General features: G+C 37.5%; 1 protein-coding gene and 1 long non-coding RNA gene across 2 annotated transcripts; both read right to left on the bottom strand.

Annotated features, from left to right (window-relative positions):
* Positions 1-9,158: 9,158 nt before the first annotated feature.
* On the bottom strand, positions 9,159-15,364 carry LOC122194493 (uncharacterized). Its single transcript, XR_006183168.2, has 4 exons — positions 15,001-15,364; positions 11,564-11,698; positions 10,986-11,058; positions 9,159-10,897 (listed from the first exon to the last, which is right to left on the bottom strand). It is a non-coding gene; the product is annotated as an uncharacterized LOC122194493 (long non-coding RNA).
* Positions 15,365-15,372: 8 nt separating this feature from the next.
* LOC111916518 (disease resistance protein RUN1) lies at positions 15,373-22,218 on the bottom strand. Its single transcript, XM_042895402.2, has 7 exons — positions 21,578-22,218; positions 20,345-21,473; positions 19,557-19,880; positions 18,561-19,475; positions 17,880-18,471; positions 17,464-17,529; positions 15,373-15,541 (listed from the first exon to the last, which is right to left on the bottom strand). The coding sequence occupies exons 1-6, from the start codon at positions 22,114-22,116 to the stop codon at positions 17,465-17,467; spliced, it is 3,564 nt and encodes a 1,187-aa protein (XP_042751336.1). The 5' UTR covers positions 22,117-22,218; the 3' UTR covers positions 15,373-15,541; position 17,464.
* Positions 22,219-24,463: the final 2,245 nt, after the last annotated feature.

The following is a 24,463-nucleotide window of genomic DNA, read 5'->3' as shown; positions in this document are numbered from 1 at the left end:
GTGATCTTTGGTTCGATCAAGGAGGGTATCTTAGAGTTGATGGATGAGAAGTTGAGCACGTTCTGTGTTGAGATGGCGGCCATGATGGGGTCGCGCACACTCACCTTCAGGGAGTTTCGGGCTTATGGAGCTCCAGACTATCATGGGGCGCGGGACCCCATTGCGAGTACCAGGTGGTTGGCAGATGTTGCCAACGCTTTTCGCACGAGCAGATGTCCCGATGGGGACAAGGTCAGATTAGCATCCCGTCTTCTGAAGGACAAGGCACGTGACTGGTGGGAAGAAGATGGGCATGTCATCGGGGATGACGCAGTACTTGATGCCATGACTTGGGCTAATTTTACTACCAGGTTCAGAGCCGAGTTCGCACCGGTGATTGAGGTGCAACAGTTAGCCATAGATTTCTAGGATCTTACTCAGACTACATAGACAGTGGCGGAGATTACCGCCAAGTTCAGGGAGAGGGCTCTTCTTGTTCCTCAGTATGCAGCTGATGAGGAAATGAAGAAGGCCCGATATCATGAGATGTTGCGGAGTGATATCCGCCAGTTTGTGAGTCGGTCCAGCTGTAAAATGCTGGATGACATGATTGCTAGAGCTCGTGAGAGAGATATTGATTTAGAGATGGAGAGGAAGAGGAAGCCAGAGACATTATCTGGCACAGGGAGTTCGGGCAAAAAGCCCAAGGTATCAGATCACAGATCTAGAGGACAGCAGAGCCACAGTTGGTCTGGCAAGTGTGGGATATTGCATGATGGGGCATGCAAGGCAGGGAGTCCCGGTTGCTACAAGTGCGGCCGGACAGGGCATATGAACAGAGATTGTATAGCTACTCACACCGTTACCGCAACATCTGATCTGATTTGCTTCCATTGCAATCAGAGGGGACATAAAAAGTCCCAGTGCTCGAGCTTAGCAACAGTAGGGAAGGTGTCGGCACCTGCCCCTGCTACATTGAGGATTACAGACGGTCATTAGGGCCGGGTCGAGGCGCCAGTGGCGAAGAGTAGAGCTTTTCAGATGACAGCATAGGAGGCGCGAGCGACTCCTGACGTGGTGACGGGTATGTATTTTCCTTTTTATCTTTGCATTTATTATTGATTGTTTCTAATGTTATATGTTTGCATATAGGGTCGTTCTTAGTGAACGACATTTTAGCTACAATGTTATTTGATTCGGGGGCTACCCGATCGTTTGTCTCTCTTGCGCTTAGCAAGAGGTTTAGCAGAGCTCCAAGGGAGTTGGATTGTCCACTCGAGGTGGAGATAGCCGATGATAGGACCGTCAGGGTCGCAAGAGTGCATAAGGCATGCTCGCTGAAGTTATTCGATGAGCAGTTTTCGGTAGACCTGGTCCCTTTTCCTTTGTGAGGTAACAAGGTCATAGTAGGCATGGATTGGCTGACCCCAACGGGGCGGTGATTGATTGCGAGTTGCAGCTAGTGAGGGTTCGCACTCCCAGTAGGGGAGAGTTAGTGATTCAGGGCGAGAGGCCACAACGCGGACCGATTCTTTGTTCAGCAGCGAGAGCGAGGCACTACTTCCATCAGGTTTGCGCAGGGTTCTTTGCCTACGTTTTGGATGCTCGGGAGAAGGGCAAGGCGATAGTCGACGATGTACCGGTAGTGCGAGACTACTCGGACGTATTCTCGGAGGAGCTGCCTGGGATACCTCCGGAGAGACAGGTTGAGTTCAGAATTGATCTGGTTCCTGGTGCGGCTCCGATAGCCAAGGCACCATATCGGTTGGCTCCTCCAGTGATGCAGGAGTTGTCTATGCAGCTGCAGGAGCTGCTAGATAAGGGTTTCATCAGACCGAGTAGTTCACCATGGGGAGCCCCGATCCTGTTCATGAACACGAAGGATGGGTCACACCGTATGTGCATAGATTACCGGGAGTTGAACAAGGTAATGGTGAAGAACCATTACCCACTCCTGAGGATAGATGACTTGTTCGATCAACTTCAGGGGGCATCTTGGTTTTCCAAGATTGATTTGTGCTCCTGGTATCATTAGAAGCGAGTTAGGGATGAGGATGTGCAGAAGATAGCTATCAGGACCCGCTATGGTCATTATGAGTTTGTGGTGATGCCATTTGGGCTCACCAATGCTCCAATCGTGTTCATGGACCTCATGAACCGTGTATGCAGGCCGATGTTGGATCAGTCTGTGATAGTATTCATTGATGAAATCTTGGTTTATTCCAAGACTCAGGAGCAGCATGAGGAGCACTTGATAGAAGTGTTGGAGACGCTGAGGAGGGAGAGACTTTTTGCGAAGTTCTCCAAGTGCGAGTTTTGGTTGCACGAGGTGCAGTTCATTGGTCACCTCATCAACCAAAAGGGTATTCTTGTGCATCTGGCCAAGATTGAGGTCGTGATGCAGTGGCAGGTCCCGAGGTCTCCATAAGAGATTCGGAGCTTCCTAGGTTTGGCAGGGTACTACAGGAGATTCATCAAAGATTTATCCAAGATATCAGTACCACTCACCCGAGTGACTAAGAAGTCGGTGGTGTTTCATTGGGAGCCTGAGCAGCAAGCGGCATTTAAGACCCTCAGACAGCGATTGTGTGAGGCACCGATTCTTACCCTACCAGAAGGAGTGGATGATTTTGTAGTCTACTGTGATGCCTCGATCACAGGCATGTGAGCAGTGATGATGCAGTGGGGGCATGTGATAGCTTACGCCTCTAGACAGTTGAAGCCTCACGAGGCTAACTATTCGACACACGATTTAGAGTTGGGGGCAGTGGTGTTCGCCTTCGAGATTTGGAGACACTACCTCTATGGGGTCCTTTGTACCATCTACACGGTTCACAAGAATCTGAGATACCTCATGGACTAGTCGAATCTTAACATGAGTCAACATCGGTGGTTAGATGTGGTGAAGGATTACGATTGTGAGATCCTTTATCACTCGGGGAAGGCCAACGTAGTGGCCGAAGCCCTGAGCCGCAAGACGGCAGTGACCCTGATCAGGGATATAAGCTTGAGGATGACAGTGATTACTCCATTGTTGGAGCAGATCAGGGAGACATAGGTCGAGGGCCTCAAGGAGGAGAGGCAGAAGTGTGAGAGGATCGTGGACCGAGTAGCTTCTTTTGATTATGACAGTCGGGGATTGTTGACCCTTCATGGGAGAGTTTGGTTACTGTACTAGGGAGGAGTACGACAGGTGTTGATGGACGAGGCCCATAAGTCTTGATTTTCCATCCACCTAGGGGCGACGAAGATGTACAGAGATCTTCGACCCGAATATTGGTGGCCCTGCATGAAGCGGGATGTCGCCTGGTATGTGGAGAGATACCTGACCTGCAGGAAGGTTAAGGCAGAGCACTAGAGGCCCCACAGCAAGATGTAGCTATTAGACATTCCTATATGGAAATGGGAGGACATTACCATGGATTTTATCACTAAGCTTCCCAGGACCGTACAGGGAGTGGATTCAATTTGGGTCATAGTGGATCGGTTGACTAAGAGCACGCACTTTATACCTATCTAGGAGAGTATATCGGCTGAGAAGCTAGCCAACATCTATGTGCGCGAGGTAGTGGCATGACACGGAGTACCTGTTTTGGTAGTGTCAGACCGAGCGTCTGTTTTACTTCCAGATTTTGGAAGCGGTTTCATGACGAGATGGGGACTCATCTTCATTTCAGTACCGCTTTCCACCCCCAGAAGAACTGGCAGAGCGAGAGGACTATTCAGACTCTCGAGGACATGCTTCGGGCATGTGTCTTAGATTTCGGTGGTAGTTGGGATACGTATCTTCCATTAGCATAATTTTCGTATAACAACAGTTACCATGCTAGTATTGACCACCCTCCTTTTGAGATGCTCTATGGGAGGAAGTGCAGGACTCCGATTTGTTGGGGCGTGGTCGATCAGCGAGTCATCAGGAGTACCGAGGTGGTGCTCAAGACCACAGAGTTGATTCAGCAGGTTTGTAGCAGACTGCAGACTGCACAGAGTCGACAGAAGAGTTACGCCGATAGGAGGCGTTCAGACTTGGAGTTTCGGGTGGGCGATATGGTCCTCTTGAAGGTATCACCCTGGAAGGGTGTTATCAGGTTCCGGAAGAAGGGCAAGTTGGGCCCCAAATTCATTGGTCTGTTTAGGGTTTTGGCCCGGGTGGGCCGGGTTGCTTACCGGTTAGATCTTTCGGCAGAGCTCAGCCAAATCCACAACACGTTTCATGTTTCTCAGTTGCGAAAGTGTTTGGTGGACGAGTCAGCAGTTGTACCATTGGAGGATGAAGACCTTGAGGAATAAGGTGGTACAGTTAGTGAAGGTGCAGTGGCAGCACCGGAAGGGTTCAGAGTGGACATGGGAGGCCGAGGGGGAGATGAGGGAGCATTATACGAAGTTATTTTCAGATTCAGCAGCAACAGACTTCGAGGACGAAGTCTAAGATAAGTGGGGGAGAGTTGTAACGCCCCATTTCTGGTATGTAATTTAAATATGTATTTTCAGTTTTCAAGAGGAACTCGACGAGTCAGTATCCCGACTCGTCGAGTAGAGACGGTATTTTGAGCACGTTTAAGTAGGCAACTCGACGAGTCCGTATTCCTGGACTTGGCGAGTCCGCCTGTCTGGAAGAAACCCTAATTTCAGGGGTTTTCACCCTATTTAAACAACTTTTTGGGGCTCAAGTCAGTCCCCATCACTTTCAGAACACTCCTCTCGAAACCCTAGCATCCCTTTTAGCTTTTTGAGTGTATTTTGTGATTCTTTGAGGATTTGGAGAGAAGAAGGAAGGTAGATCCAAAGGAGAAGAAGAAGATCCAAGATCCTAAGTCCATTTCAGAGCCTTGATAGGTACAACTCGAACATTTACTGTTTCCATGCTTAATTCTCCATTAAAACCCCAATAGAATCATTTTAGGACATTTCTTGGTTTGCTAGTGAATAGAGAACTCATTGGAGCGAAAGGACATCAGATCTAGTCATAATCGAGCTCTAGAATCTCAGATCCACTACCTTTATTGAGTCAAATTCGTATGCAAGCCTAGATCTACACTTTTAATCCATTTAGAGCCCTTTAAACTCTTATATATGCATGCATGCACATAAAGTTGGAAAGTTTATGTGTAAAAACCACCCTAGGAACCCAGATCCATGAGTTGAATGCGTTGGAATCGATCAAAATCATCTATATGGTGTTCGCATGCAAGCGACTCGACGAGTTGTTCATCAGACTCGACGAGTCGAGTCGCGAGTCCCCGATTTCCCCCCTTTTTGATTTATTCGAGTGGAACCAGTGAGTTAGAGGTGGACTCGGTGAGTCGGGAGCCGGACTCAGTAATGGAAAGACTCGGCGAGTCAATGCCCTGACTCGGCGAGTCCAAGGCAATACTCTTGCCTCAAGAACAGACTCGATGAGTTGTTCATACAACTCGGCGAGTCTCAGACCAGAGTGTTCTTATGATGAAGGAGAACTCGACGATTCGTTCATACAACTCGGAGAGTCAAATGAAGATAGACTGATTATTCGCATCGAAGAGGAACTCGTCGAATCTATGCCAAACTCGACGAATAGTAGCAAACAGGAATTAGAAATGAGAGCAGGGACTCGACGAGTTGGTGGCCCAACTCGGTGAGTCGGGTCAACTGTATGTTGACTTTGACCATAGTGTTGACTTTATCTAGGGGTAAGATAGTCATTTTACCCTCAGATTAGTTATTAGTATTTGATTGTGTGTGTTTATGGGAATTGTAGCCGGGGAGATACCGGAGCAGCAACAGAGAGTTCCCGAGTAGATTTTCAGTAGCCAGCTTTCGAGGTGAGTTTCCTTCCAGTAGGAACGGGTCTACGACCATAATGTCGGCCTGTTTAGTTAGCAGTGGTTCCGGGCTTCGATCTGATGCAGTAGTTCAGGGTGCTTGATGTTTTTGTGATTCAAGCATGTCTTTGTATTATGTGTTCCGGACTCCAGTCCGATGCAGTATGCAGTATATGTGTTTATGCTAGTTGATATGTGTTTATGTTATGCTATGTTCAGTCAGTTCCGGACTTCGGTCCGATGCAGGGAACAAGGTCCTAATCAGTTCCGGACTTCGATCGAATGCAGTTAGTTCCACAATTCTGTCCGATGCAGGGGACAAGGTCCCGGTTAGTTTCGGACTTCGGTCCGATGCAGTTTTCGGACTTCGATCCGATGCAGAGGGCAAGGCCCTGATTAGTTTCCGGACTTCGATCCAATGCAGCTTCCGGACGTCGGTCCAATGCAGTGGGCAAGGCCTAGTATGTGCTTTATATGTTATTATATAGTATGTGGTAGTTTGGGGGAACTCAATAAGCTTTGTGCTTACAGTTTTCAGTTTTGGTTTTCGGTACTTCAGCTAGTAAAGGGAAGAGCTCGGGATGATGACATCGCACACACCATAGCCTCAGTTTTATCCTGGGAGTTTTATTTGGAAGAAGTTATGATTGATACAGTTTTTGTTTAGACACGGTTATTATGACATTTGAGTTAATCATTTTATGGTTTTATTATTTATGATAACCGATGATGTGATTTTTAGTAATATTAAAACAAAAATTTTTGGGTCGTATTTTGGGTCGTTACATCTAAGCTTCCCTAGTATAGATACCACGTAAAGTTGCAAACTTTACGTGCATGCAAGGCCCTTCAAGGCTAAATCTCCAAAACTAAGCTTCTTACAAGGTTTTTGTGCATGGAAAGTGACTTAACTACATAAAGGAAGCATTTTATGACATTGAGGACCTAAGGAGGTCCAGATCTGGAACCTTATCCTTGTGATAAGTCCAGATCGAAGTTTGCATTTACTTTGCACCAAGAATAGCCATATACTTTCAATAAAAGAGATCTAAGCAACTAGAGATCAAGGTGGTAACTTTTTACCTCTAGATGAAAGCTCATTGCCCGAAAATGTTGGTTCCTAAGCTTCTCCTTCCTTCAAGTTCTTGGATCCTTCACAAATGCCCCAAAATCACTCACCAAAAAATCTTACTCTCACTCAAGGGGGTTTACAGCCGAAAACTATCTTCTTAGGGATGATAAAGGTGCTAAGGGAGGCCACAAGGGCATATTATGACCCTTTTATAGGATGCAAAACCTGAAATTAGGGTTTTCTCCTTACAACTCCAACTCGCCGAGTCGGGCCTTCCAACTCGCCGAGTTGGTCCCGTTCTGCATCCATGATCTAATTACTCTACTCGACGAGTTGGATTCCTTACTCGCCGATTCCACGCACCAAAACCCTGAAATTAATAAACCAAATAATACCTGGAACAGGTGTTACATATGAGGTGCTAGATAAAAGCTTAGAGGCATTGGGGGGTGTTTGGGAGAGAATTGGATAGAAATGTGCGACGAAAAGAGCGATTTTTGAGCTCTATTTATAGGTTGTCTAGGGGATCTTCGCGACATGACTCATGGCCTTCGCGTTGTGAGCTTGCGTAGGCACCAAGGCTTCGCTTGGTGCTGACACATGGCGCATGACGTAAGTAAAACAACAAATCTTAAAAAATTCATAACTTTTTCATACGAACTTTGTTTTTGATGTTCTTTATATCCACGCATAAGTATTGACAAGATCTACAACTTTCATTTAGACTCTATCGGCTAATTTTGAATTTATTTTTAAAGTTATATTTTAATAAGCTTAGACAGTTAAAATCCATTAAAAATTCATCACTTTGTCGTCCGACTTCCATTTTCGACTGTCTTTATATTGTTGAGCTCCTATTAACGAGATCTTCACTTCTTGTTTAAATTGTGTCGGCTAATAATTGATAAATCTAAAATTCGATTTCTGAGTTGTATACTGCTACGCTGAATCTTAGAAAAATCATAACTTCCTCTAACGAAGTCAGGTTTGGACGTTCTCTATATGCACACTCTCGGTTTAACGTTTACTATGACCTTCATCTTGATTGCTAAGGCTATAAAGTATTTTGTAAATAATTTATTTTTTATGATATGCGGAGCCGTGCCGGTTTAATCGCGAAACTTCAACGGGTCCTAACTTTTTCATTATAAGTCGGATTTCAACGTTCTTTATACGTAACACCCAAAATTTCAAACCAATTTAAACTTTAAAAAAACATGTCATGTTCATCAAAACATTGCAACTTCGTTTTCAAAATATTAATTATCAGAGTTTTTCCCAGAAACATAAACATAATAAGAGGAGCTGTACGATTACGCCTTCGCCTTGCCGTGATCCCCTGATATACCTGAAATAATAAACTAAAACTGTAAGCCCGAAGAGCTTAGTGAGTTACCCCCAAAATACCGATACACATACAGTCCACATAGCCATATCAACAATAACATATCATAACAATCTGAAACGGCATGTAATGGTCCACAGCTTTACAAGCTGGACTACCCCTGGGCCCTCGGTACGTGTCTGGAATGCCTACTGGGCCCTCAGCTCATATCTGGAATGCCATCGAGCCCTCAGTATGAGTCTGGAATGCCTACCGGGCCCTCAGCTCGTATCTGGAATGCTCCCGAGTCCTCAGTATGAGTTTGGAATGCCTATTGGACCCTCAACTCATATCTGGAATACTCTAGGGGTTATTGGCTACTGCATGGAGTAGTACAACCTCAATCCAACCCACATAACATATAACATAACTACTAAGCATGTAATAATCATATAACATCACAGGTAGTCCTACAAGTCTACCTAACTGGCATAACCACTAGCATGCACTACTAACTCATACTCAACATTTAACACTACTAGGATAACATATCCAATAGGCCAGCCTTGGTGCGTTAGACCCCTTAGTATAGTGAGGATAACTCACCTTGCAACTGTCGAATGAACTAGAAAGCTCAACTCCCGAATCACCAACACAAACTTCACCACCTATAATTACCATAAAACCCCTTGTTCATAAATCTCCAAATTACCATAATACCCTCAGAAGTCAACTGGTCAACTCTAGGTCAAAGTCAAAGTCAACAGTGCATGTTGACTCTACTCGTCGAGTGTAGCTTACCGACTCGTCGAGTCCTCCCTGAACTCGAGAAGTCGTGAAATCCTTGATTGGCTCGTCGAGTTCCCCTTTAACTTGTCGAGTCCATACGTGTCGGGGATTGGGAGAAACCCTAGCCGACTCACCAAGTCTTCGAACGACTCGTCGAGTTGTTCATCAAACTTGTCGAGTACATAGTCATCTTCATGCGACTCGTTGAGTCGACCTTGCGACTCGCCGAGTCCCTTCAGTCCATCCTCTATACAGACACTTTTTAAGCCATGCAGCGGCTCCATATTGTAGATCCAAGCTTCTAGGGCATGTTTATCATGTAAAGTTGCAAACTTTACGTGCATACAAGGCCCTAGGGGCTCTAAATGACCAATCTAAGTTTCTAATGGAGCTTTACACCTTAGGAGAGTCTCATCCTTGCAAGAGCTGGAAACTTTATGGACTTAGGACTCAAAAGAGGTTCAGATCTGAAGTTTCAACTTCAGATCTAGCTCCCATAACAAAATCCCTTAACGAATAACCAAAGAAAGCCCTAGCCTCCACATATGAATGATTCTAGAAGAAAAAAGGTTAAGGTAACAGCTTAATACCTCCACACGAAATCCTTGATGCTAGCCTCTTGATTTATAGTTTTCCTTTACAAAGTTCACTTCTCAAAGCTCCAAACACTCTCCAAGCTCACACTCATGAAAATTAGGGTCTTTGGCTCTCAAGGGGTGATAGAGGACAGTGGGATGCGCTAATGATCCAATATATATAGGGTGCAAAACCCTGAAATTTAGGGTTTCCATTGCTAGCTCCCAGGGCCGGTCCAAAGCTATGGTAGGCCCAGGGCGAAAAGAAAAAATGGGCCCCCATAGACGTAAATAAAATAAAAATTAGTTCGAAATAGAATACTATAAAATTCACTATTAATATTAAAAAACACAAATATGGTCACAACATTACAAAAACAACTAATTTATAGGAAAATATTTCTCCTAGCCTTTCTAGATATAATAAAAATATTTCTCCTAGCTTTTCTTAATACTTGTCTCCAACGTTCTTTTTCTTTTATCATTTCTTGTTGTAATTCGTTATCAATTGTAGGGTTTTTATCTAATCTTAGTTTTGCTTCATTCCAATTACTCATATAAACAAAATGTTCATTACTATTTTCATGTTCTTTATGTCTCTCGCTAAGATTCTTCTAATCATTATATCCTTCATTTGTAAAAAAACGTTTTTGATTAGTAGATTTAAATATTTTACAACAAAAACAAAAAACTTTATCTAAATTTTTATAGTATGCTAACCATTTTCGATCACGTGACAAACCATTATTTAACTTTCTAGTATAAAATGCATAAGAAAAATGTCTAGAAAATTTATCTTTAGGAAACACAATATTCATTTCTCTTATTGGCCATTTTTCAATGAGAATATCTCTTGATTTAATATGAAGAGTATCCCAATTTCTAGGGTCAAAAATATTTATAGATTCATTTACATTAGTATTTTCTACATTTATATTAGTATCATGTTCATTTAAATTAATTTTTTTTCATTCAAACTAGCAACATTTTCCTTTATGTTTTTATCTTGTCCATTGAAATTAATATTTTCTTCATTCAAATTATTATCATGTTCATTTAAAGTAATGTTTTCTTCATTAACACTAGCCACATTTTCATTTAAATTAGTATCATGTACATTCAAATTAATATTATCTTCGTTAGAACTCATTGGTTTTAAAAATTTAACCATAGACCCTTTTTCTTTTTGTAAAGAAGCCTTAACAATTTTTCGTTTTTCACTACCGGATAAGTGTTTTATAGAAAACATTTTATGATTGACAATAAAGTAAAAACTACTTTAAGAAAAGAATACACCTGATTTCTTGGATTTCTTTGTGAAATATGTTGAACTATTGAAGCCTAATATCAAAACAAACTGTAAAAATCAATAACAAAAAACATTAATACAATAACTAAAATAATATGAAAAATCAAATAACCAATACATCATATTACAATGTTACCTTGTCAATTACTCAAGTAAGATATCTAATAGTGTAGAAATACTTTGAAGGTTTGAACTTTGAAGCTGAAATTCTGAAAGAATAAAGTCACAAGCAAAACATTAGAAATTTTGAAGGTAGAAACATTTATTTTCACTAATTCAGAAATATGATACAGTAAAAGATTAGAATAAATTGCCAAAGCAAATATCCAAATATCCAAAACAAATAATAATATCATGGATTTCATATATATGTTTGTTAGTTTTCTGACAAAACAATAATAAAAATACAGAGTATAATATGAGATTTGGGAAATTAAGGCACTACTCAATATAAAAAATCTAGTAAATTGCTAAAGCATCCAAAAAGAATAAATGTTAGATTTGACAATTGAAACTGAATTACTAAGCAAAATGCTAGAAATTAAAATGAAAAACTATATATTCAATTGAATTGAATCAATTTGATACAGAAACAAAATTTTCCTAAATTAGTGAAACAAATATCTGCTTCCCTAATACTTCATATTCCTTTTACTTGAATCTAATGAAACAAACTGATTGAATGCCAATTAAGAAACTGAAATCGATGATTACCTGGTGTCAATATCGGTTTATTTTCAGCCTTCCGCTTTCACCCTTGCCCTTCTACAACTGAAGTCAATTAGAAATTGAATCTAATTGTCAATTTCAGCCTTTTGCAATGAACTCTCGCATGTTGCATTGTAGCAGCTGAAGATGTGAAATTCTACCGATTGTCAGTTTATGATTATCCGAGAGAGTAAAGACTAGAGAGAGACTGTGAGCGACAAAATAAGAATTGATATTTGAGAATTGTGAAACCGAAAACGAGATGTATTATATCTATAGATTCCATACGATTAGCCGTTACAGACTAAAGATTGTGAGAGAAAAAAATCGACGATTCATTATCAAGGCGTGACCTCTTGAGATGTCGGTTATATGCTAATCTCGATTTCCCACATTCCCCGCTAGGCCGCTACCTTCTCGTTCCTATTTGATAATTGATATTCGCTGAAATTGGAATGATGGAATCACGTTCAACACTTAAGCGACATCGAGATTTAACGGCCCATTTTATCAAATTGTTTGTGTAATTGGGTTAATGTGAATATGTGACTTTGGACTAACCTTTTGGGACCCTAATTAAATATATAGATAAAAAAAGTTTTATATATATATATATATATATATATATATATATATATATATATATATATATATATATATATATATATATATATATATATATTCTAGAATTTTTGGGCCCCCTCGAGTTGAAGGCCTTGGACGGTCGCCAGGTCGCCCACCGTCTGGACCGGCCCTGTCAGCTCCTACTCGTCGAGTCCCCCATGCCGACTCGACGAGTCACTCATTAAATGAGATGCCCTGGCCCGTTGCTACTCTGACGAGTCACAGCGCCAACTCGTCGACTAGACCTTAAAAATGAAATCTAAAAGGAATAATAATGATACCCGACGGTTTGAATGTTACATTATATGTATGGAATCCTTGTGATATATACTATAACTTTGGTTAAAATTATTTATTCTAAATAATCTTCTATCAAACAATCATTTTTAACGCTTATTATCTCTAAATTGACTAGCCTGAATCTGCGGGCGTTACACATATCCCAATGGGTGGATTGTGTTTCTTCAGAATCGAAAAAATAAAAAGGAAACTTTTCCTGTTGTGTGTTTTTGGGTTGTAAGGGATCAGTTTCCTTCTCTCCATCTTCATGATCATCATCCTCATCAAATTCAGTGTAACTCTAAAAATGTTCAACTAGCTCTCCATGTGGAATTATATTACCATCATCAACCAACATCATTAGTTTTGCCTCATCATTCACAGATTCATCAACATCAACAGTAAGGTCAGCGTGAACAAAAACCTTACCTTTAGACATATAATCACCCCCATGTAGGGTCATTGTAAGAAGGAACATGGGCATAATAAATTACAAATTTGGTCACTTCCAATGCCAGAAGAACCATTTCCATAACAATTTTCCCTGGGAAATCGATTAGTACCACTTTCCATAACATTATTAGCAACAAACAATTGTACTGTGTTGGGAGGCATAATAGTAACAAAACTAAGAAAATATCTAACATCACTATCGTCAAGAATCTACATTACTATATTGATCCATGACATTGAAAAGATAGACAAATTTGATTAGTGTGTAACCTGGACTTGGAAGCAAACCAACGTAACCAACCCAATGAAGTTGATATCATTGCTTATATCTATACCAAAACATATGCAATTCAGAGCAAGATACTGCATACATCCGTTGATACGCTGCCATTGCCCTCCACTACAAACTGGAACTCGAAAAAAAAACCTGTATATGTACTTATTCCGGAACATTTATGAAAAGTATCAAACACACAAATATATTAAACACACAAATGTATTACATATATGGAACAAAAACATACAAAAACCCTAATTCTAGCTCTCCAGAATAACACTATGGAATGTATGACCGTTCCGGACTTTAGTTTGGAATACACTTTTATGTTCCGGAAGGTACGGAGTGTCAGATTCCGGACCTCATCCCCACCAACCGGCAACCACTCGGGAATAAGATCATAAATACACTGGAGTATCGTATTTCGGATCACACATTCGGAACAAAACTTCATGCTCCGGAATATGGTATTCCAGATCAAGTGGTTATTTTTCCAAAAAAATTATTGGTTATTTTTATTAAAATGGTTGTTTATAAAGATTAGATTATTCAATTTAATGGTATAATGGTAATTTTAAAGATATTTCGAGACTAATACCGAAATAAAAACAAACTATAATGAAAAAGGAAACTTAAAAGTTAAAACCCATCCGTCGCCCCATGATACTCTCTTCTTCCCCATGTCGTCTCCCTCGGTCCCTCCCCCAAGGCCCCACCCATTCTTTTTCCGACGACAAAACCCACTCGTGTCGGCGACAGCTGTTGCTTTGTGTTCTGCAATGTTTAACTCTCACCATATCTGGTTCTGCCCTCACTATCCACTAACTTCCACCAGAGACACCTACTGATCCTTTGAGCCGGATAAAACCTCCAACATTCAGGGCCGGTCCAACCCAATTTGAGGCCCGGGGCAAAATAAAAGATATGAGGCCCTTAATAAATTTTTTAACGGCAAACAAGTTTAATAATGAAAAAAAGAAACCAAGTTCGACATAGCATCAAGACTATACTCAGGAAATTGACAACAAAAAAACATGTGACAATGGGATCCAACAAAAAAATACAGAAATAAATAATTCTGAATGAACACTACAAATCACACAATCAATCTTTAACAAGCACATGTAACACATAATAAAATAGTATATCTATTGATCATATATCGGTTTTCCATAATAATCTTTATTAAAAGAGTATGTGAATTACTCAATGATATAGCATGATGTAATGTTCAACTAACTGTCAAGTGAATCACCATCAATTACATAATTTCAAGAGAATGCTTGCCGAAAGATAAGATTAAGGTTTTTTGCATTAAAGTATGTGGTATGTATCCACATCCAATTAACTAACAACGAAATCTCGAATATAATCAAAAGAGAACAAAGCATGTAAAACCAATAGTTCCATCGAACTCAGAATATCATCAAACACTTGGTGGGCAGTGAAAGTGTGGTTGTTAATAACATTAACTTTACCACATTTTCTCGATACCTACACTTCGTTTAAGGCTTTTCACAATCAACCGTTCAATTTACTGTCCCTCTCTAAAATTGTGGATGCAAAATCATAAATCATAAATTTTAGAGTTCATCGAGTCCCAAATCAGAAGTTCACAATCAAAACATAGAACTTGACAATGGAATATGTTTCAAACTCAGGTCTAGATCAGACCTTTGAAATTAGAGATTTAAAACCAAAAACTGGAGGATTCAAAATCGGAACTAGTATATATTACAAAGATTCAGAGATACGATACACATTCAGATATTAGAAAGGGGTTTACAAATTACAAGTGACTATTGCTTACTGTTTATGAAGTCGATTCTGAGAGGTCGCTTTGGGAAACAGAAGAAGTCTTTTGGGAGAATTGAGAGACTTGATTTTCCCGCTTCCATGACGAGACACAAAAAAAATCGCTTCCATCAAAAGATGCGGAAAAAAAGGTGATTCATTTACGAAGAAGTTGCTTGGATTTAAGAGAATTAAAAAATGCCAAAAATGCATATAGAAAGATTCGAACATACAACCCTCCTACTTGCATCCTGCGTCTCACCCATCTCAACTACAAGTGTGTTTGGTGGTTTTCTCCATATTCTTTTTTATATTATCTAAACATATATATATTAAACAAAACTTTTAGGGGCCCCAAGATTTGGCGAGGCCCGGGGCGGTCGCCCTAGAGGGAGGGCCGGCCCTGCCAACATTACAGGCCCCTTCGTCTTCTATGGCCTCCTCTGTCCTCGAGATGAAGGAGCCGACAACGACTCTTGTATCAGATATAAATGAGCACAAGAAGGCTGTAACATGTTTTGCACTTTTTGAACAAGGGAATATACTTTTTAGTGGATCTGCAGACAAAAAAATTGGGATAATCGAAGATTATAAATCTTTTTGATGTTTGTGTTTTATTTTAAGCATCAAGTAAATGAAAAGTTTCCCATATGAAAATGAAATGCATTAAAGTAATAACAACAAAGGAAGCAATTCAAAGTCTTGAAATTGTGGTGAAGTGATTTTTGGCTTTTGATTTCGTTCCATATCTGGAGGTTGAAGAACACATCCACGACTTCCCAAATCTGATCCCGTATTATATGTCGGTCTTTTTTACTTTTTCAAATTCTAAAAAGATGTTCTAAAAAGAAAGTCGTGAAATTAATGAATTTCATGATGAATAAACAATAATACAACAGCCTAAGTTACTCTTAACCCATAAAATAAAATAGGAAGCCAGTTCAATTTGCGAAATAATTTACATTTGTCTCGACATCTTACGTGAGGCTAACCAGTCAAATACCATAATTATTCAAGTCAACTGAAAAATTCATCCCTTCCAGCTGAAAGTAGGGTTTGAAATTTGAATATTGTCATGACAATCAGCACTAAGGGGGGTTTTTAGCTTAGCTTTTAGAGGGCAAAAATCCTTTTAGAAAAAGATCAAAGCAAAAGATGTTTGACAAAAAGACTTTTAAAAGCTACTTTTGATTTTGGATAAAAGGAAAATCAACTTTTTGAAAAAGTCACGAAAACCTACTTTTTGCAACTTTTTCAAAAAGGACTTTTGCTTTCTAAAACGCTAAGCCAAACACCCCCTAGTTTGAAGAATTTGTAGAAGATTGTTTTAGGGTGAATTTGATTGAACTAGGTGTGGCCAGGGATTTCAGGTTTCCTATTTATGCTCATAAACAGATATTTATAATATTGTTAACAATATCATTGAAGGGTAAAATAGTCATTTTACCCGGTTTAACAGACTATAACAAACGTTGGTTAAGTTAGAATGAATCTGTTGTTGACCACAAACAAATTCCAGCGTGGAAATAGTTTCATCATTTCCTGAATTAAATGATAAAATTCTTAAATGGTTTTTTCTCTTAGAATAACAGCCCAAATTGTGTAACACTTTTAAGGATTATGTCCTAATAATTAAAAACTAGAAATAATCCTACAATTGGTCAATTTAAAGGATTATGTCCTAATAATTAAAAACAAGTATTGCAGAGAAGAACAGGAGTTTATTTCCCAGATATTAGTGGCTTGATTATTTATTTACTACGATGACAAGATCATTATTCACCATTACAGAAATAACCTATCGGTCTGGAAAAGATAAAATTGAGAAATTAGAGCACTAAAATGTTGAGAACTGAAAAATCTATCATCAAATAAAATCTATCTGTAATCAAAATAGATTAAGGATCACTTAAACCATAGTTTGAGAGGGAATATTCTACTTGATTTTGGATAAAACTTTATAGGAGAGGAAGATGTGTAACTTGTTCTTTCCTTCTAAAGAAACAAGTATATATTAGTAAACTATGAGCATAAAAATCTGTTTACTAAATATGTAACATAGAACAGATCTAGCCAAGTATTGGATAAATTCTGAGCATGTATAAGTCTGGAAGATCCAACTCTTTGCGACAACAAAACAACAAAAAAAGGCATATTCATTGCCATTAGCAAACATATATAAAACAAACCAAAGAAAGCTGCTTAGAATTGAATAGCGTTGCAAGAAAACACTTGCATAGTAATAATAAGACATCGGACCCAATGAAATTGGCCCCAGGGAGATTTTGAAGTTTTTGAGTTGAGAATCATAAATTCTAAGCTCCATATATTCAATGCAAGGTTGAAACTTTTATATTTCTTTCCATCCTAAGCTTGCATGAAAATCTATTTGAAAAAAGCTAGTGACAGTTGGTTTGTGTGTGTGTGTGTCTGTCTTTGATCATGTGACTAGAAAAGGGTTTTCAGGATATAATAGTACCTTAGGAGCCATCCTCAAGTATGCCAGACATCCTTTCAGAGAAAGCTCTAAAGCTTACTTGTTTATCTAATGAAAAGAAATAGATTAGAGATTTGACAATGATTGAAAATCGAAACATGAATTATTTATCATTAAAACACTATCCTGGTCCATCTATTTTAACAAGTTGGGTCATGGGTCATGGGTCATGGGTCAGTTTATGATACATTTGTTAATGTGATGGATGATTACACATCTAGTCAGGTCATGGTTGATATCGAGATATTTGTTGATCCAGTTCAAATCCGATCCATGGAAATTAAAGGCCTAGTTGTAGCATATATGTTGGTGGTGTAAGAATTGCTTGTGTGATCTCTCTTACGATTCTTGTCTCACAAATACTAGATAAGAAAGTAATACATAACAATGACATATACCTTTAAAGCGGGCATATTCTCCATCAAGGTAATGCCACAATGGCACTTCATGATCTAGCGCCAAAAACCGCGCTATGTATAGGAGGTATTTTCCATTTGTTAGCTGAAATCCCATGAGATCTCTGCCAATGATATGATTCCATGACTTGTAATAACGCAATGCATCTTCTTCTTCATTCTTTTCTCCATCATCATACACGAAACTCACTCCACACTCCTTTGTAACTGGATAAGCAAAATTAATCGATATAGGCAGGGTAATAGTAACATGGTCACCAGCTTCCATCTCATTTGTCACAAACATCCAATGGCTTAAAAACGTCAAACACCCTCCATCTACATTGGCGTTTCCAATAAAATGTTCATATATCCAAGTGTGGTTCTTTGTTATATTACTAATTATGATCTTTGGCAAATGAACGAACTCAACATCCAATGGCAACTGCACAAGGCAGAAATTCAATCCAGTTAGTTTGTTAGGAGATGATGGGATGGTAAATGATATTGATGGCCCCGTGTTTCTCTCTGTAATCCAATCCGGCATCTCTCTGCCTCCATATATTGTGCTGAATATTCCAAATTCATAATATATCTGCCAAATACAACAACCTTTATTAGTCAATGCATTAATTATACATACATAGATAATCACATAAAGACATATAATTAACTAGAGAAAACCTGGATTTCAGATTCCTCTCTTCCTCTATTTACAAATAAAGTTCCCAAGCGCCTTTCAGCAAGGAAGTCTAGATCACTCCAACCCAAACTACAAAGTACCTTTTCTTCAACACTTGTCATAGGTTGGATTTTGAGCACTCCATCAATTTCAAAAGACGAAGGTGCTAACATCTTCCACCCAATTGATAACTCAAGTGTGGACATCCCTGGATCAAATGTAACTTTTCGTAGCAAAGGCTTACAATCATAATATAGGATAAACTCTCTTAGTGTATGTGGAGGATTCTCTACTGATGTCATCATTTTACAATTTGACATGCCAAGTGTCTCAAGCCTAGGAAGGCTTCTCACACAATTAGGCATCGAGACGATAGGATTGTCATCTAAGTACAATTCCCGTAACAAAGATAGGCAACGAAAATCCATGGGAAAGGATGTGGTGGACAAATTATTATTCACAAGTGACAACCTTACTAATTTACTCGGTAAAGAAATCGCAAAGAGCTTAGAATCACATGGTACAACCTCCAGAATTGTGGAGGAAGAGCTTATTGTGTTTGTGCCAATGTCGCCATCCTTGACCATTTTTGTTGAATCCATATCTTTACTATCGAATTGAGATTTACCGAGATAACAACCATCTAGCAATAGTGTTTCAACTTTGTTTATCATGCCGATGATTCTTGGAAGTTTTTCAAGCTTGATGCAATAGCTTAGATCAACGAGGACAAGTTCAACGCATTGCTTAATTGAGTCACAAACCTCAAGCAGATTAGTGCAATTCCTAACTATTAACATCTCAAGTGCGGAGAATTCGTCAAAGCCACTTATACTATGAAGTTGTTCACAAAAACCCAAATCTAGAATCTTCAGCGATCCAAGCAACTTTTTGCGTTTTGAGCACCATCCAATAAACTGTTGAAATGGATTTAAGATAGGATATCAATGTATTTAATCAACTGAACATAGGAAGAAGAATAGATGAAGATAAGTTACCTTTTGCCTACTCTGGATTTGTTGTGAATTGCTATAACAAATGTCAAATGATTCAATATTGCTATATGACATGTCAAGAGCAACTAAATTCTCCATTGGTACATCTAAAGGTATAGACTTTAAAGGAAACCCATGCATACACAACCATCTTAATTCTTCTGGAAAGTTCTCATAAGACCCTTTAAGTTGCACATAATTAAGTTGTAGTAACATTAGATTATACATGTTACTCAATGTATCTGTTTTTAGCTCAAATGATGCATGCAACTTCTTTTTCTCAAGCATTCGCATGTCGAGGGCCAAGCCTAAAAGATTACCCTTACCCTAAGAAGAAATGGAATGACAAAATTGTTATATAGAAAACATAAAACTTAAACATGCATAAGAGTAAGGATTAAATGCAAGAAATAGTCACGCACTTTCATTTATTTATCTATTATAGCAACCTACCTTCATTTCTTTCTACTACAACACAGTACTTTTAATTTTTTGTTGATTAAGAAATTGAACTTCGATAAATCTACCCAATTATAGTATTGTATTGTTGATGTTTTTCTTATTAGTATTTAGGACATTATACTTGAAACAATCTACCAAACTATACATTGTAATTTGCATTTTTTTTTACTTTGATGATGTGACATTACTATATTTGGGTAGATTTTCTAAAGTATAATACTATAATAGTAAGAAATCATTGGAAAATATTATAATAAAGAAATCAACGGAAGTTTAATGCTATTTCTAGCATCTAATACCACTACTAACAAGTATACATAGGCTCCTACCTTTTTATGTTTCAATACTTTGAACGACTCAACATGACACCATAATCGACTTCGCTTCCACGGCTTATCTGGTGATTCTTCATGTACAATAGACCTTCCCATCCTTTGAAGTAACTGATGCATCATTAGTTCGTTATTCCATCCGATACTAAGAAGGCATCTATGAATGAGATTTGTGATCCCTGATCTCGTGCTTATATCACATGCATTTAATATTGTCTCGACTACATTTCTATCAAATCCAACAAAAAAACAAGCAATATGTTTGAACAACTCTTTATCATTATTTGATGGTAAAGAGTCAACGCTCGTTCTCAAGATATTATTTATAGGGGACCCAATTTCTTTCTTTAGTTGTTCTATGCGATCTTCCCAATAAGCTACATCTCGATTATGTAGAGACTTGCCCAAAACTTCAAGAGCAAGTGGATGTCCTTCACAATACATCACAAATTTTCTCGACACGTCTTCATAACCTGCATTGGGATCGTTGGACACGAACGCATGAAAACACAAAAGTTTTTGTGATTCAATTTCAGATAAGCCTTTAAGCTCGTGTTTTATATGTTTGGGTTTAACATTTGTTTTGAATAGTGCACAACTCTCTGTCAACCATGTGTCCTTTGTTGTTATTATAATCTTGCTTCTTGGATGAAAAACTTTGCTTCCAAGTAGTGCATCCAACTGGTTGACACTATTGATATCATCAAGAACTAGAAACACCTCTTTACAAGCTACTGTATTCTCTATCATTGAGGTGTATATAGAAATATCTTGAACTTGAATTGAACGTGCTTTTGAAATGTCATCACAAAGTTGTTTTTGTAAATGGAGCAATCCATGAAAATTTTCATCACATCTCCTACTAATATCTCTGATGTAGCTACTTGAGTTGAATTCGGGACAATGTAACCCATATACATATTTGGCTAAAGATGTCTTCCCGATCCCCCCCATGCCGAAAATAGTGAGTATATTTGCCTTATGTGAGGATGCATCTTTCAACCATGAAGAGACAAATTTAATTGAAGACTCCATCCCAATGAGCAGTGGTAGAGGACTTCTTAAGGGTACATGCAATCTACGGTAGATGTCCTTAACAATTTCTTCAATAAACTCCGGCTCTAGCCTGAAACTTGATTTCAATAAAAGTTACAAAACGCAATCCACAAAAGTAACAAACCAGATTTGGACTTTTAACAGGCCATGGAAATATGAGTAAAATGTGGCTACCTGCCATTTACATCCTTCCCTTTTAATCCAGCAACTTCAATAAGCGCTTTATTCCACCTCTCCATCTTTTGAGCCCACTTAATTCTTTTATTTGCATTTGTCTCCGCCTCCATCTTCTGTCTATGCTTAGCCATTGCATCTCCAAAGCTACTTTGTTGCTTCCTCACATAGGTGGACTCAACATGATAAAATATGGGGACAACAATATGGTTGGATGTCATACGCTGCTCAAGGATTAACACCAATTCATCAAGGCACCATGTGGAAGTAGCATAATTCTTGGACAGCACAATAACGGAAGCTCTGGATGCTTTAATAGCACTCTCCAATTCTGGTTTTAGATCTTCCCCTGTTTCAATATCTTCATCATCCAAGAAAGTAGTGATATTGGCATCCATGAGGGCCTTATGAAGGTAAGCGGTGAAACTATTACGAGTGTCAACGCCTCTAAAACTTAAAAACACATCATATGTATAACCATGAGTTGATGATGAAGATGAAGATGAAGATCCTTCAGAAAGTTCAGAGAGAACAATCATTATGAGTTCTGGTTGATGATCCCTTACCTTCCCAAGATTTTGTATATTTACTTCTGGTTACTCCTTATATGTTGCTGAATCCCAGTAAGCTCAGAAACTTGTCTTCCATACATATCCGAATGTTGTTTTCAACGTTTAGCTCTTTTGTCCCTCAGAAAGTAAGCATTGTGTTCTGAAGCTTTTGAATCACATGATTTCCTCACTTATGCCTCAATCTGGAGATCCCATAAATAACATCTTTATAAAAGACTGAAATTATTAATACCTTATATATGCAACTCGAGTCTCATCAAACAGTTTAAACCTTAACAATCAAACCATATATATATATATATATATATATATATATATATATATATATATATATATATATATATATATATATAGGTTCAGGTTCATTTGAGACCATTCTAATTTTGTGAGACCGTGAGACCAAATCTAAAAATAATTTTAAAATGCAAAATAAATGGAAAAATCCAAAAATTCTTTTTTTAAATGTTATTTTCGGAACTTGAATTAACTAAAAAAAATATAAAAAAATATAAAAAAAATAAAAAAAAATAAAAAAAATTCCGTTTTTTTTTTGAAAAATACGTGAAATATTGACATATTCTAAAAAATAATTTTAAAATGCAAAATAAATAGAAAAATCTAAAAATTCTTTTTTTAAATATTATTTTCGGAACTTGAATTAACTAAAATAAATAAAAATAAAATTAAAAAAAATAAAAAAAAAATTCTATTTTTTTTTAAAAATACGTGAAATATTCTAAATAGAATATTACACTGTACATATTCTAAAAATAATTTTAAAATGCAAAATAAATGGAAAAATCAAAAAATTCTTTTTTTAAATATTATTTTCGGAACATGAATTAACTAAAAAAAATAAAAAAAAAATAAACAAATGCGTCTCACGGTCTCACAAAATATAAGTGGTCTCAAATGAACCTAACCCTATATATATATATATATATATATATATATATATATATATATATATATATATATATATATATATATATATATATATATATATATATATATATATATATATATATTAAAATTGAAATTTTAAGTGTCTAAAAAACAATACATGCATGTACCTCGATGGTAAATAAAATAAGCTAGGCATGCCGCATGCGCACTGTTTTGTTTAATTAGGACGAAAATCAAAAAAAGTTTCAAACGGAACGACCTCAAAACATTACACATATAAATATATTATATAATTATATTTTTTCTATATAAACAATTAAGTACGATTAATAGTGATCTCTCATCGGCAATTAACAAGAATATTTTATAATTGTTTGCTCCAATATCTGATTTTTAATAACAAATCGTTATCTCTAGTTTTCAACCACAATTAAAAATCAAACAAATTTATGCACTATTCAAAATTAGGGCATGTTTGGCAAACATCAACAGGTATCTTAAAAAGTAACATAAGAGAAAATTCATGAAATAACCAAAAGTTAGGGGATATTTTAAGGAGTTAACTATGAAATTTTGAGTTTTGGAAAATGGCCACGAGATTCGCAAAGAGGGCTCTGCGGATCCTTTTAATCCTCAACGATGCACAATACTAAAAAAATGACGTGACACCACTAAATGACAAAAAAAAAAAATTTGTGGCTATAATGGTTCCGTAGAGGTAGCTCTATAGATCCATTGCATCTCTGTGGATCTCTATAATCCTCTAGGAACCATCGAACACGGGGTAAAATCAGAGGGCATAGGAGATGGCAAACATCAACAGGTATCTTAATAACAAAATTTTGAAATGGCAAATTATTTAAATATGTTTGTGATTGAAACCTTCTAGTTAGTTGTTAGATTAGAAACTTATGTTAGCTAATTGGGCTAGGTCCAACTTGTTCTTAACAAATCTACTCTAATAAATGAAGGTTTTTTTTTTGCCACATGTCATACATTCATTCAATTTGCCAAATGTCGTTTTATTGTTATTTTGAATTAATTTTTTTTCACATGTCATTTTATGGTTTTTTTTTATTTTAATAAATTTCACATAATACTTTAATGTAATCATTACAATAGTAATAAATGAATATCAATTTCATTAATGGATTTACATTCTTATTTCAAAATAGCCAAATTAAAGCTCATTAGTTTATTTTGTTTATTTATTTAAATTTAAAAGATAAAAAAAAATCAATTTTAATAATTCATTATTTTTCTTATTTTCTTATAAATTCAAAGTTCTTAAATATTTAGAATTTTATATTTAATTTTTTTAATTAACTCATGTAATTTATCAATTTCATTAATAACTTACATTTTAATTTCACAATTCCTGAAATTAAAACTTATTAGTTTATTTTGT

The sequence above is a fragment of the Lactuca sativa genome, chromosome 1, assembly GCF_002870075.4.
Source record: "Lactuca sativa cultivar Salinas chromosome 1, Lsat_Salinas_v11, whole genome shotgun sequence".
NCBI classification, from domain to species: Eukaryota; Viridiplantae; Streptophyta; class Magnoliopsida; order Asterales; family Asteraceae; genus Lactuca; species Lactuca sativa.
Note: the sequence above shows the minus strand (reverse complement) of the source record. Positions and strands in the feature narration are given on the sequence as shown.